Raw genomic sequence first — 16,032 nt, forward strand, 5'->3', positions numbered from 1 at the left:
AAAGAAATTGCATTACCTTTGAAATGGCTGTCTTCACTATAAAAAGTGGCAGCGCATTTCCCCAATTGAGTGAGCTCGCACCCCCCCCTACCCCCCAAAGGATGAGCTATTGTTCCTGATGCAACACTGCAATTCATTATGTCAAACCAGTCACATAAAAATGTGAGACGAGATGGTGATCAGTGCAATAACAATAATAAATAGCTTGAGCGCATCACCAGTTTCTCCTCTTCCTGCGGTCCCAATGCTCACTTGCTTTGGCTTATTTCAAGGATGAGCAAAAAATGCAGATTGCTATGAACTGTTCAGTTCAATTAAATTTAATTATATCTACTAGATGTGGGGGGAAACAACTATGAGAAACAATAATAAGATTTGCTCATGAAAGAATGCTGAGCAAATTGGCCGTCTTTAGATATTAAACAAACTAAACTACAAAGCTTGAGCTGCATGGATTTACTCTCAGAAAACAAAAACTTAATTACTAGTGTTATTAATGCGGGCTCATGAGCAGATCAGAATTTTTCTTCTTTAGCTTTGTGCTGGACCTATTAGGCTACATACTGTCAATAACAAATAACACAGGTTTCTTGTTTCCACACCTTAAATGTGTAAACATTGAGTTTACTTAAAGAAATGCTAGGACAACAATTGTTTTAATTTTCCTAACTGTAATTCATTTAAAATTATGTAATTTCATGTAAAATAACATTTTAAGCTCCTACTTAAGCTCTTAAAATAAACACAGTTGCTTGTGGTTCAAGATGTTTTTATATAGTTGAATTATAATATATTGGGATGTAATAAAAATCATAGTGTTTAAGAGGCTACCTAAACAGTGAATTCAGAAAGATACATTGATTAGTCCATGATAAGTTATATATTTGAAATAATAATAATAATAATAATAAAACTATTAGAAATTTGCTTTGTAACTGCATTTTGTTTATAAAGAAGTAATTAATTTAATAAAAAAAAAGCATCAGTGTGGGGTCTTGAGCTTGTTAAGGTATTTTCTGGTCAAAAAGAAAATGCTAGTTCAGGGGCTGAACCAAAAGGAACAGAATTAAATCCAAAATATCAATTAGTAACTCAGTGTGAATGACTAAAAAATAGCTTAGAGATTACGTTTAGCACAAATACACAGAAAATCCTGACTCAGAAAGTCACTAAGAACTCAGATAAGTGTTTGAGGGAGAATGACTACCTAGTTATTTTGCAAATGTAGTTTATATATTTCTGTGTTCATTCACAGTAATGTTTGAGTGAGTCCTATTTCTGAAAAGAAGTGTGCAAAACCACACTAAACACACACCTTGCCCGAAAGCAGTATCAAAGCTGTATTGGACTAAGTATATGCAGACTGCCACAGTTCACTGAATATCTACAATACATCTCAGCTTTCCATGTCTTAACTAAAAAATATGTGCATTTATGCTAATTTTAGAAATGCCTCATGCACTGTAAATGGGTACTGAAGCCAAAATACAGGCAGAAAATGCAGAGCATAAAGTCTCTTCAGGATGGTGGTTGAGATCTAATGGCCTAGACCATCACTGAAAAAGAGAAGCAGTCCTAAAATGCATAGTCTTAAGTGTTGGAAACTGCAAATTCCTATTCCTATTTCTACACACTGTTTGTGTTCTTTGTAGCCATAACCTACAGTACATTTGTAGATGTAAATTCCTATGCTTTGGTATAAGAAGGTCTGAGGTGGTTGTTTAATGTAATCTATGCATATTAAACAGTAGAGTAAGCACCTAATGGCACTGAGTTTAAATAAACATTTTTTATGCCTAAAAAAGACTACTTTAAAAAAAAAAAAAAAAAGTATCTTATCCGTTAGTATTAGAGAACTGAAAAAGGTATTGGTACTCCATGCATTTTGGAAATTTTAAAGTGGTGAGTAATATACTTCTTTATATATATATATATATATATATATATATATATATATATATATATATATGGTTGTGAAGATGTGGTTGTAAAGATGAGGGCAGATACTGTACCCTTCCACTCTCTAATTCAGACATTTTGGAGATATAACTAGTGGAAGCATGTCCTATTTACAAAGATATTTTAGCATACTAATTTATCCAACATGTTATTGTCATGCTTTAAGAGTTATTCGGTTATGGTTATAAGGTGGGTCTTACGTTAAAATCATATTTATTTTGTTACTTGTACACAATTAGAACTTAAGCAGTTAACTTAAGTAGTTTTACATACTGCAGACTATACACTAAAATGCATTTTTTATTGTTTTGCTTAGTATTTCAGCAATAAAATGTAAAAATAATCTTTAATTTCTGTATTAACTGCTTTGAAATTTCACCACCACTTTTGACACGAGGTATTATTAATAATAATATTATAAAGTTGTTTATGACATTCTACAGCTTTCTCAACTGTTTAGATTTACAAACAGCTCTGTTCATGGTTCTGGACACAGCTAACATTTATTTTCTCGGGTTCTCATTAAATATGCAAAACCTGTCTATGTGTTTGGGACAAAAATTATGACTAATTTCATACATGTATCTTTAACTTTAAAAGCTTATGTAGACATCTGATCATTTGAGGTATTTTTTGCAGATATTTTTTGCATTGCTTCCTAACTTTTTATGAGTAGTTTACTAAGGGTGACAGTTACACTAATGGCGATTCATACTTACAGAACCGAAAGCTTGAATTGACCTATTGTCCTGTTTTTTGAAGGTCTGGTAAAATCTAGGTGGTTCCAGGTGTACTTTGTAGCATAAATAAAGAAAGAATACATTTGTAGATTTTTTTTTTATTTTAGTACCAAGAATCCATGATGCGCCTCATGCTCATGAACCTCATGCCGCCGTAGTCCCTGAAGTTCCTGTACTCTCCGGGCCTGAAGTACCACATCCTACCTCTGTACTGGGGATGCTCATACATTAGCCAGTGGCCATCCATCACGTGGCAGGACATGCAGCCACTGGACCAGTGGTAGCGGTCCATGAAGGAATCACAGTCATCCATCACCTCCATCATCTGGCCCATGAAGTTCTCCTTCTCATAGATCCTCATTCTGTAAGAGCCTCTGTGCTGTTTGGAGGAGAATAAGCTAAGAGTTACTTTTGGTTGGACAGTCATGTGAACACACAAGTGGACTAAACTGAGAACTTGAAATGACAAAGCAGATCTAATTTCGTACCATGGGGATCATGCGACAGGACCTGATGCAGTTGCTAAATCCCCACGTGCTCATGTAGTCAGCGTACTCGCCCTTCCTCATGAAGTACTGATGTCCCATGTAGTTGGGGCGGTCGTAGACCATCCAGCAGCCACTTTCAACTCTGCAGGAGTGGCAGCGGCTCATGTAAGAGTGCATATCGGAACAATCACCGGTGCACTCCCATGAGCGACCCATGAAGTTCCTGTCCTCATAAAAGATAACCTGTTGGGCAAAAATGACCAGAAAATAAATTAGAATTGCAAAGTTTATAAATGTTTTTTTAAATATAATTTTTACATTTTCTCTGTTCTTACCTTGCCCATGTTCATGGTGGCAAGTTGGCTGGTTCAGAGCTGTTTCCAACTGATGAACTGACATCCTGCCTTGTTTAACCCAGGCATTTATACTTGGACCAGGACCAAAGAGCATGTGCGTCCTATTGTAAAAAACTCCTGACTAAGCAACATACACACAGAGGCCTATAGAGAGCCGAAGGGCTTTTTACTAAATATGCCATGTGATACGGTCTCCAGAAGACTTTAGAATAGTTCCCATTGGCAAGACAATGCAACATTGCCCTTTCTAAAATGTATTGTTAAGGTGTTTTATCTGTCCCATTGGCACACTAGGACAATTTTTTAGTGTTGATAAATATGAATGACTTTCACTTGTCCTCCAAGAATACTCTCTGTAATTTTTGCATGTTGGCAGAATGAGTAATTTGGCAGTATGCGAAGCCTCTATACTTTTGCTAGAAAAGCCACAGAGAAAATTGTATTAGTGTTAAAAAATGCATACATTATGTAATTATGCTGATTTACATATTTAATCTTTTCTTTGATCATTGTTTTTTTTTTGCAGTTTTTAGACTGATTTTCTTTATTATTTTATGACTATAGTATTTTCAGCCAGTGGTTTAAATTTTTGTGGTTTAGGCCTGGAAGTAGGGCACAAATACACCTACACATGACAATTTTTATGCAAAGTTTCTGTATTTCTGCATAAATGTGACCTAAAATGTCATTAGATCAAGTCCTAATGTAGATAAGAAAAAAACAAATCAAACAAATGACACAATCCAATATTACATATCCATGAGTGGCAAAAAATTGTGAAGCTTTGCTTTCAGTATCTGGTGTGACCCCTTGTGCAACAATAATTGTGTTTCCAGTAACGGTTTAGTTCTGATTAGTCCTGCCTGCACATCAGCTTGGAGGAATTGTAGCCTATTCTTCAGTAGAAAACAGCTTCAACTCTGTTATGTTGGTGGGTTTCCTCCCATGAACCCCTTGCTAAAGGTCCTTCCACAACATTTCTTAAGATCAGGATTATGGACCATTAATTAAAGGTCAGGACTTTAACTTGGCCATTCCAAAACATTACCTTTATTCCTCTATAGAAAGGCTTTGGTAGAACGAGCTGCACGGCCCACGTTCTCTTGAGATTGTCAGGTGTCCTGACAGTGGCCCTTAGAATTTGCTGGTATAATTCAGAATCCATTGCAGAATCCAGATGCAGCAAAACAGGTCCAAACTATAATACCACCACCACTGTGTTTCAGAGATGGGATAAGGTTTTTATGCTGGAATGCAGTCTTTTCTTTTCTCCAATCACAATGCTTTTCATTTAAACCAAAAATATCTATTTTATTTTATATATATATCCATCCACAACACATTGTTCCAATAGCCCTCTGGCTTGTCTATGTGGTTCTTAGCAAACTGCAGATGGGCAGCATCCTAAAGGATATGTAATATTGAATAATCTTTTTCAGTAAATAAATAACCATGTCTAATACATGTCTTTTTTTAAATTTGGTTCTCTACTGTTAGGACTTATGTGAAAATCTGATGAAGTTGAATGTTCAATTTATTTTTGTATTGTTTGTTTTGTAATATTTAACCTTTTTCATGAAACACAGTATTTTTTACAGTATAAAAGTCTAAGTTTCCATGGTCCTACTGCATTAGAGTATTTTTGACTGCATATGTATTTCTTTAGGATTTAATGTGTCTTTATGACCATACTACATTGTACAATATGCGTTCCCTCCAAATATGGCTTGTGTTCATCTGTGCTTAGAATCATTCTTTAAAGTAGATGTAACAGTATTATATATTGAATTAAAAGCATCCATCTAGTCTGTTTTCCTCTTTAGAATATTATCTATTATAAGTTTCTAATGAGGTGTGTGAAAGTAATTGTTCACTCTAACAATAAATATAAATCAAGAATACAGAAAGTGATAAAGATTGGCGCCCCACTGTACCACAATACAATGTGTTAGAAGCTGTCAGACCAGTCACCTTTTTTGTTATATGCATTAATTTACAGGTTTATTTTCAAATAACGCTGTATGTAATTAAATAAAACACTGCATACATTTACATTGACAGTGACTATTGACGTGATGGCAACTATAAATGCTGTCATATTGAGGTAAGTTGTAGTGAAATATTCATCAGTATCAACAGTCATTAACAAAAGTGTATATGTGTGCGTGTTTCTGTAATATGATATCCGTTTTATCATTCTATGTTCACAGTATACAGTCAGGTCAGAGGTTATAATACAAAATTTGTAATATTACCTCTCTGCACCATTTCAGTGGATTGACTTTGAACTTTTATTCAAAGGGTTTAACAAAATGATTGCATTAACCATTTTATAATTACAGCCATGTTTGATATAATCCTTTTATTGTTAGAGGAGATTTACTAATACGCTGTTTCATTGCCAAGTGTAGCCTGTTCTCTCAAATTAAGACAAAAGAGTTTTTGGTGCATTTAAAAAAATAAAAGAAGTGATTGATTTGTAAGCTCAGCAACACAAAACACAAAAACTAAAAACAACTAAAGATATACAGAAATCTAAGAAATCAGATATCTAGCCATCTCAAGGTAGACATGCCATTGTCAAAGTCTACAGTCAAGAGATGCTTTCATGAATTTAAATTATGATGTTTACCTCAAAATGTAAATTCATTCTCAGGAACAGAAAAAAAAAGAGACTGATAAAAATCTTATATAAGAAATCTCAGCATTTAATTAACAAGATCTCATACATATACCACTATAGTGCACCCCTAGAAATTCATAACATTTGCACAAACATATTCGTACATATTTTACTGTTCACAAAGTGCTCACTCATTGATTTGTAACATTTTCTGTTCACATCATTTGATTTCTGCGTGACTGGGTTGTGTCAGTAATTTGTAACATATGCATAAACTATATTTAGTACAAAATGTATGAATTCTGAAATGGTCTTTTCGTCACATGTATGTCATATGTATGAATTTCTCTAGGCACCAGGCTGTGGTGACGTCCATGGGTTCTAGACTTCCGGCAGATAGATCCTTCTTATATTTATAACTTTATTAGTTAGTCCAATTACTTTTGAACCTGTGAAAATGTAGGGACTATGTAAAAAATCTAAACTGTCAATGCAGTGTTTTTGATAACTTAAATATCTTGACAGTCTACTCTTCAATCACACCTTAATTACTTGATTTCAAATTGGGGTGGTATATAGAGTCAAAATTTATGTCACTGTCCAAATACTTTTGGAACTGACTGTATTTAGAATATCTTGTAATATTATTAATGTATTGCTTTTTTACAGGCCTGCAGAGACACAATCATTGGATGGAGAAAACATGTTGTTGCCTTTAGTGCAGGACATGTAACTCATTCAAAATGAGATTAAATTGTCAAGAGCAAAAGAGACAGCAGGTTAGAAAGACTCTGCTAAGGAGACAGTAAGTGTATTAGCCGTGCGTACATGGACAAGGTGCTGCTAAGGCATTCAATATTTATGACACCTCTCACGGTCAGACGTGTCAAACCCATTATGATCAATTCTCAGGCGAAAATAAGCATGGCAAGCAGGGCTTTAGTTTCACCCTGGAGTGTTCTGCCTGCTGGCTTATTGTGTTGGTTGTGTCAAGGTGAAGTTAGGTTTCAAGGTAAAGCTAATATACATGCATAGCATTAACTGGCCTCAATAGTAGGACATCTAAAGAGGTGAGTTTTGACATACATGCTTAACTAGGCTGAAGTTATTTTTAAATACATTGAATTTCAAAATTCTTTAGGTAACATTTCAATGACTGATGGAACTTTTGGTCTCTGAGGATTGTCGATGCAGTCTAGGCTGTAACAAAATATAAGAGTGTATTCACTCCCCAGATTATCTGCCAGACCAAACATTTGACACTGCATAAATGAATGAACCAGTATGAGTTTATTGTCAGTCTGTGGAGAAAATTAAGGGAACTTTAGGGGTGAGTATATGCCAAAACAACAAACATGACTAACTAACCCTGAAACAAAAGAAACCAAAATACACAAGCCTACCCTAACTTCCTGCTAATAAAGAAAAGGTAGCTAAAACCAGAAACCTCTCACCTCCCACTTTTTCCCAAAGATAGGGGTTTGGAAAGTGTAACAAAGCTAGCAAGCTAACAGTGAAGTGCCAGGTTGGTCTGGGCAGGATGTTCTTTCAGGTTGCCAAAGGAAAGAAGCCCAAAATATCTTTTCTTTTGGCTCTTTTATACAGAGCTGACCCATTGTGGATCTGCACCTACAGAAAGAGACAAAATAAGTTGATGTACATGTTATATATGCCAAGAATTTGCAGAACACTACCAAACATCTTCACAAAATAGTAAACGGAGGCTAATTCCCAACACTGGAATTCCACAGAGAGGCTGAACGAAGTTCAAAATCTCACTTGCAGATCGGATTTGAATGAATGAGCTCAGGAATGTCACAAAATTAATGTCCTAGAGGGCAAACAAGGAGCACACCACCAATTCGAAGACACAAGAAACACACAAACAAATGTCAAACTTGACTGAACAACTCAGCCCTTCTAGAAGAAAAAATGTCAAGTTGACTGAATGGAATTTCTTGTCACATGAAGGAAGATCCTACAAAGGGTGTCAGACCCAACCAAATCACGTCTCTTTCCATGTGAAAAGAGACTCACAAACATCAGACTAACTAACCAAATTTGATTTCCTTCCACATGAAAAACCCTAAAAGTGCCAGAACTGACCAAATCAGGTCCTTCGTAGTTAAGGAAATCCCATAAATCTCTCGCCACAGTGCAACTGGAATGGAAGCGTTCAGAGTACTAAAAAAATGATTCCTGAACCACCAACAGCTAACCAAATGAAGTTGCAGTGCTGTGCAGAGGAGTGTCATCTACATATCAAATCAGATCATCACAAAAACAGAATAATAATTAAATATCACTGTTACTATAGTAACCAGTTCCAACCTCTTACATTATAGCATAAGATTGTCTTAAGATTGTGTTGTTGTCTAATTACTTCACAATATCGTTTAATTGATATTTTTGGGCATATTATTTATTCTGCAAGCAATCTCAGAAAAGGTCGATTTTTATGTCTTAATTAACAGCAAAGTGTTTAATTTCCAAGCTTTTACAGACACCTTCCAACTTCTAACATCTGACACAAGTAAACGTACAGAAAGAACACCCCCCCACACACACACACACACCGCTTTTCTTTTCTGGAAAGGCTCCACTTGTATGTGTTTAGCTACATAATTCAGTTAAGGTTCTGATGTTGGACAATTCGTTCTGGATCTCTAGGTTTTGAGCAAGATGATCTTAGGCTTACATACAGATACTCTACAGTGTCACATTTTATTGTCAGTGTTCTTTCTGTAAGTATGAGAGAACCTGTGATTGAATCCTGGGTGGATTTATTGTAAATGTAGCTGGATTCAATAATTGGTATGTCTCATGTGTGTCTGGATTCTTTTGGACATCTAGTGCATGTAACAAAAAAAAGGCTATTAGTTTTGAGAGTGTGTAACGACTTAGATCCAGTTTCACCGCTTGTTCAGACATGAAACTTGGCCCTACTGAATCAAAAACAACAAGAAATAACAAATGCCTGTGAACAGATGAGTGTTTATTGTTACTCCTTCATGTGTCTTTTTTTTAAGCAACTTGCAATAGATCACCATCGACAGGATCCCTTTGAATCTTTGAATGTGAGGTGTATCTGTTTGTCAGATGCAGCATATTTGTGTACACCAATACAGACTAAGAACACTCTTTGATACATATTTACTTCTGAAATCACAAAATCAAAAGCAAATGATTCCAGCTTGAAGCTCAGGGGATTTACATATCTTACACATTCACATATTTAGTGTCTATCAGGGAGTGTGCAGTTATATGAGCATAGAGGAGCTGGTCTTATATTATATTTTAGTGACCTCACTGTGTATGGAAAAAAATCGATCCTCTCTAAGAGGTCTTGCTCTAGAAAAAGATCCATGGCCCCCAGAGCCAAAAGGGCATTTTCTTTTACTCGTTTTAGATACTCCCTTAATGGACAGAAAAAGCAAGGGTAAGTCATTCTAAATTGACTGACAACTCTGATCTCCAACCTCAGTCCCAGTGCTTTTGAATTTATGATTAAACTGATGAAATAGTAATAAAGACGAAGAGAGCAGGAAAAATGGTTTTCGTTTGTAGGCTGAATACTAGCTGTAGACTCTGTACAGTTACCCTTTGTTATATGATCAAACATTCTAAACAATAGTAACATATAAGTACTATATGTATGTATACATATATAATATAAATATGCAGACAGACTACTGTGGCATAAGTCTTAGAAGGGTATACAAACATACAGACAACAAACAACATGCTGTGTATGAGGCTGTGGGATGTGCCACCTGGTAAATATTGGTAAACATATATATAAATATAAATATATAAATATATATATATTCTTTTTAGTTACTTAACATCACAAACAACCAACCAACAGCATGTCGTCACTGCTATCTCTCTCTCTCTCTCTCTCTCTCTATATATATATATATATATATATGGATATATGGACAAAAATATCGGGACACCTTCTTGTTCTTGTTCATCCCCAACTTATCCCAACATTATTAGAGCACCATCATTCACCTGCTCTACAGCTCAATGCAACTATCTAGCCCATGCCTGGAATTAGGCATGGTGCCAATAGATTCACCTTTTTCCGCTCCAGAGAATTCTAGTCTATTGGCAATACTTGTACTATATGCTAGACAGGCACTATGTGTGTGTGTGTGTGTGTGTGTGTGTGTATGTGTGTGTGTATGTGTATGTGTATGTGTGTGTGTGTGTGTGTGTGTGTGTGTGTTTGTGAGCATTAGCACATCTGTGTCAGCACTGGGTAACTTAAAGTAGCTGAACTTATTCAGTAGAAAGGGTATCAACAAACAAGATTTTTATCTGCTTTACTCTGGCTCCCCTAGTTTCAATTATATGCAGGTAGAATACAGTTATAGGATTTAGTGTTTCTGGATGCAATTAAATCTGAACTCACTAGCAGTTCAACATGCAGCAGGGAAGTGACCTAAAATATGGTACCCTGGCAAGCAAGGTCATTTTCTGAGCCAAAAAGGGGGGAAATTTGTAACTGAGAAATGTGCCAACTGATTTCAGCCCAATGGAGCATGCATTTCACATGCTGTGTGTGGAACATTGAACAGTTAAGCACTGGCACAGCCGTACACCTCTTTGCATTATTTCTTGTAGTCAGATTAGTTGAAAGGTTTAATTTAAAGTGAGTTATGTCAGTGTAGTGGCAGCCCACCCTGCTCTGCAATATCTGTAGTTTAGTTCTGCATGTAATCAAGTCTAACGTGTTTATAAGGATGTCTATTAACCCATTTATGTCAGCATCTACAATTTTGCCCTTTTGTCTGTCCATATTGTCTTTATCATGCAAAAGCCATCTCAAAAATGGAGATATTAAAATTCACAGGAGAAGTAAAAGTAATCTTCCTAATTTTCACTGGAATTTAAGCATCTATTGGTCTGAACCAGTATGTTCTTTTAGCTTTCCTGAGCACAATTCTGAAGGTAATTTTTTTTGTCAGTTAATTTATGATAATCAATTCAGTCTCATCATTCAGGTCACACAAAAGTACTGTTTGTATACAATAGCAAATAACATAATTGCTTAACAACAAAATAACATTATCTTAGACCAAACAGAACAAGTTTAGTGACAGATAGGTTGTTTACTTTTTATTGCATTGTACAGGTACAGTTCCTGTTTCTTACATTTGTCTTTTCCATGCCTTTGTCTGTCTTTTTTTAAATAAGGGAGAATGATGTTTTGTAAAGAGAATAAGGTGTGTGTGCACATGTGGATTTATTAAGGAGAAATTGTGCATGTTGTAGAAGGTGGAAAAGCTAACTGATTATGAGCAAATGTTATGAGTTGGTTTTCATCCAGGAGCTCATTTCATGTTGCACTTACTCAGGAAATCTCAGGCGGTGAGCGAAGTGTTCACGAAAAGGACAAATTTGGCAGAAGCTTTAAAACTCAAGTGTCAGATTACTCCGCTAGCTCCATGCATTCACTGGGAACATCTGTGTGATTTAACAGGCTGAATAAAGGGAAAGAGGAGGTGGCTTAATGGGAGAAATGCATGTGTCCTAAAATGTACAGCTCCATTCACTAAATTTATACTGTATAGCCTACTATTTCCTCATCCTGCTCCAACACTCCTGTTACAGATCTGCTCATTTACAAACTCGTTCTTCAATATCCTTCAGATGGTCTGCCAAGCGTTGCTGCCTTTTAGGGCTCAGCAATTTAATTATTTTATTTAGGCTTCCTAATAAGTGTCCTGCAGTTAAAGATTAAGCAATCGTGCAGTGTTATTGCCTTAAATTAGCTCATCTAATATCAGTTTTATTGAGTTCACAGCAGATTAAGATTTACATTTTTTTTATTGTTAGCACAGCTAACATAACAATTGCCAGATTCAGACTTCTGGAATGATAACATCATGTACCAATGATGTACATCATTAAGACTGTGCTCATTTGCATTGTATGCCATTCATGTGTCAGCTCACAAGAACACAAATAGTTATTGGTACTATAAATAACCATTTTAAAAGGTTCTTTAAAATACCATATGCTAGAAAATGGTCAGTATACGAAAGAACCATTAACCAGGCTACGAACTATTGAAGCACTCAAGCAGTTATTATGACTCTATGGAGAACCACTGTCTTTAAATAACCCTTTAAAGACACATGTTTAGGCTTACGCACTGTTTCCTAACATTGATCCTGTAGTCCTACTTCAGTGCACTAGAATGCACTCACCTTATCTGCTCGTCCTTCATGAGGTTAAAAACAGACATGTTAATTAGGACACTGCTATGACCTAACCTAGGGATACAACAGGTAAAATTGGAAAGTTCTGTAAACAAAGCTGTGCATCTAAAATGTTACATTTTAATAATGTTAAATGAGGTTAAAATGGGAGTGTTGGGGTTTGGAAACACTAATGCATACAGGAACCTATAGGAAGAAGCACAGGGGAAACAGACCCCAGAAACAGTGGGATATTATAAATACCTCGAATGAACAAAACCTTTGGGAGATTAAAATTAATGTATTATAGCATGTATTAAAATGTTAATGATTTTTTTTAATTAATTTATTCATTTTTTAAATTATTGTTTTATCCCATTTATTACATCTGTCTGGGTTTATGTATTAAAGACATAAAACACGTACATGACAATTTCTCAACCTTTTATCGTTCTTAGAATTAAACAAGCTGGTTTTTGTTACTGTGCCTTTAAGACTGATGACTGTAAATGGCCTCTGTTCTGATTAGCTGCCCTGCAATTGACCTCATCCAAAAAGCAATCCAGGCCGAAACACTTAAACCGAGATTAGTGTCCATAAATGGGCCACATGAACTGTGGACTGTTCAAACATCAAAGTGTTTCTTTTTAACAAAGATACCATAATTTGGTTTTCAATTATAATGTGGGGTAAACAGCTGTGTAAAAGCATAACTACCATAAAATACCTATATCCTACAGCTTCACTTTTATCCTTCGTTTGATTTGTTTGTATTTTGAGTCCATGTATCAAAAAATGATAAATAATGGAGTTACATGACAATTTTACAACCTCAATTTGTCCCTAAGAATTAAATGGACAGTTTTTGTGACTGTATCTTTAAGACTAATGTATGTGAATGACCTATGTTAGGATTGGCTGCCATGCCAAAATGTAAAAGGCACAAAAACAAGGAATTCAGGCCGAAAGGAGTGTCTAATTCCTTAAACATCAACTGTTTCATTTTAACAAAACATGCTTAATTTGGCTTTCCACAATAATGTGGGATTAAAACTGACATATTAATGCATATAGTAAAATGTCTATATCCTGCACCTTGCTTGCATGCCCTGTTTTTAATTTCCGTCTGCAATATTCATATTTATGTATCAAAGCCTTAAAACACATTCATAATAATTTCCCAACCTCTGTTTGGTCCTTACAGTTTAACTGGCTGTTGTACCTTTAAGGCCAATGTATTTAAATGAGCTCTTCTGACTGTCTGCCTTACATTAAGCCTCCTTCATAAAGCAGCTCGGGCTGAAACACTTCTTATGATGATGTAAATGGGTGGGATCGCACTGCTGTAGGCTGAAAGCACAGTGTGACATCACAAAAACCCCAGATTCAATGAAATTCAGGAGTTTCGTGTCCCTAAATAAACTGTATGGACTAGATTCTTAAACATCACACTGGATCCCACCTTTTTTTACATTACATTACATTTACGGCATTTAGCAGACGCTCTTATCCAGAGCGACATACAAGGTTATTCATATCACAGAGGTGGGCCAACGTAGTGTTAGGAGTCTGGCCCAAGGACTCTTATTGGTGTAGCGCAGCACAGTCACCCAGACCGGGAATCGACCCCTGGTCTCCCACATGGTGGGCAGTGGTGGCTCAGCGGTTAGAGCGCCGGGATATTGATAACAGGGTTGTGGGTTCGATTCCCGGGCTCGGCAAGCTGCCACTGTTGGGGCCCTTGAGCAAGGCCCTTTACCCTCTCTGCTCCCCGGGCACTGGAGTTGGCTGCCCACCGCTCTGGGTGGGTGTGTGTGTGTGTACTCACTGCCCCTAACACATGTGTGTGTGTGAGTGTGTGTTCACTATCAGATGGGTTAAATGCGGAGGACACATTTCGCTGTACAGTGACAAATATGTGCACCTTTACCTTTAACTCAGTGGCAGGTAGTGGCGTTGTCTGTTGCGCCACACCAACCACACGACTACCACGTTTTACTTGAGCAAAGCACACGCAGTCTGGATTTCCATGCTATTGGCCCTTTAAAGCTCTGTGTAGCAGGACAGGAAAACACTGCATTAGTCTGCACAGTTGTTTGCTGCTGCTGCTGCTGCTCTCACTGCTGCTCTCACTGCAGCTGCTGAGAATCGAGCGGTGGGTGTGGCCTGTCTGCCGGGGCGTGCCTTTACGATCAAATGGGTGTGGTTTATGAATGCGTGGGCGTGGCTTGCGGTGAAGTGGGCGGGCTGCTGTGTGGTGCTGAAGCTGCCTGCTCTGCTCAGGGCTGCAGGTGGAGCGGCTGGGCTGGAGAGTGATCACATCTGCTGGCTGGAGAAAAGGGGAGAAAAACACGAACACAAGAAGCCAACTGTGCTCTGGTGTGCTCTGCTACTTACCGGATACACGAGCGAGCGGGAGGTCTCCGTCTGAAGGAATTTTAACCGCACTTTCTCTCTTCCTTCCCTTTTTGTTTCTGTCTTTCCACGGAGGGATTGGGAAGAAGGGGGATCCTGAGAAGAGGAGGAAACAAAAAGAAATACGAGTAATAGCTAATATATATATATATATAGGACCGTCAGCAGGGCGTTGAGAAGGTAAGAAGCTTATTGGGGGCTGTTTTTTTTTTTTTTTTTGTTAATTGGCCTCTTTTACGTGATAACGAGTGAAGGCAAGTCTCCTGATCAGCATCTTGCCTTTTGCTTTTGTGGCGTGATTTTAGGAGTGTCTGCTTCTCCGCTGGGTCGTGTGGAGATATCTAATATCTAGATAGATAGACCTCTCCTCAGGACGACGGTGAGGCGAGAGGAATGAAGGAGTGAACAGTTATGTGGAGGGAGACTCGTTTTTTTGGGCTTTCCCATGTGAATGAACTGCTTGGTCTCCTTTCGGGTCTCAGGTGGCTTTTCCAACGTCTTTCGTCTAACGTCCCTTTTCCCCCCTTCAGATATTCAAGAACTAGTTATCTAGTTAGCTACTGTTTGCTACATTAATAGCTACATACGATGGGAGATTTATAACCATTTATTTAGCTCTTTTTTCTACCTCAGGCTGCGCTTCTGAAAACAGTCGGTTAGGTTTGCTGGGATTTAGACGTGCCGGAGTTAGCTAGATAACTAACTATCGATAGCTGCGTTTGGCTGGTGTTTAAGTGGTGTATGCGATGGGGAAATGTTTAGCTATTAAATGTTTAAAAACGGGACTGGGACCTGAGTAGTATCTTTATTATTTAATTTCCTAAACTTTAAACGCCCTGTACATGGATTTTAATACATATTTGGGCTTAAAATGAGCCACTAAATCCTCACTAAACCCCGCTTCTCATGAGTGTAGCTGGCATAACGGAAGCGGGTGAGTAGTGATTTTGAATGTGACCGTTACGGCGCGAGCCGTTAATTCTTTCAACTCCCACCCGTATTCCAGCAAGTCCCGCCTCCCGCCCGGTGATTGGCTCCGTATCGGCCGAGCGTTTAAGATTGCTAACTAACTAGCCAATCCTAGCCCAGGAGGCGAGGTGCTGGTAGCCAATCACAAAGCAGCAAGGCGATATTTTATACCAGAGCCGTGTATTATACTAGCTAGTGCTGGCGCAGGAGGCGGGACGCGGCTAGCCAATCGCAGCGCAGGAGGCGGGAGTCGGGTTCAGCATTGGCGCT

General features: G+C 37.5%; 2 protein-coding genes across 16 annotated transcripts in view; one reads left to right on the forward strand and one right to left on the reverse strand.

Moving 5' to 3' along the window:
- Nucleotides 1–2,802: 2,802 nt before the first annotated feature.
- On the reverse strand, nt 2,803–3,537 carry LOC140546450 (gamma-crystallin M2-like). Its single transcript, XM_072669720.1, has 3 exons — nt 3,523–3,537; nt 3,188–3,430; nt 2,803–3,078 (listed from the first exon to the last, which is right to left on the reverse strand). The coding sequence occupies exons 1-3, from the start codon at nt 3,535–3,537 to the stop codon at nt 2,803–2,805; spliced, it is 534 nt and encodes a 177-aa protein (XP_072525821.1).
- Nucleotides 3,538–14,674: 11,137 nt separating this feature from the next.
- Nucleotides 14,675–16,032, forward strand: part of LOC140546486 (neurexin-2-like) — an 819,352-nt gene continuing 817,994 nt past the window's right edge. For all 15 annotated transcript variants that reach the window (XM_072669790.1, XM_072669800.1, XM_072669797.1 and 12 more), the window contains exon 1: nt 14,675–14,973. The gene's annotated coding sequence lies outside the window, so the exon portion shown is untranslated. The remainder of the gene's footprint in view (nt 14,974–16,032) is intronic.

The sequence above is a fragment of the Salminus brasiliensis genome, chromosome 24 (assembly GCF_030463535.1).
Source record: "Salminus brasiliensis chromosome 24, fSalBra1.hap2, whole genome shotgun sequence".
NCBI classification, from domain to species: Eukaryota; Metazoa; Chordata; class Actinopteri; order Characiformes; family Bryconidae; genus Salminus; species Salminus brasiliensis.

What these genes read in the sequence shown, in the direction of transcription:
- LOC140546450 (XM_072669720.1), bottom strand. An exon ending in CCTGTCGCATGATCCCCATG is followed by an intron (nt 3,079 to 3,187) that starts GTACGAAATTAG and finishes TCCTCCAAACAG; the next exon opens with CACAGAGGCTCTTACAGAAT.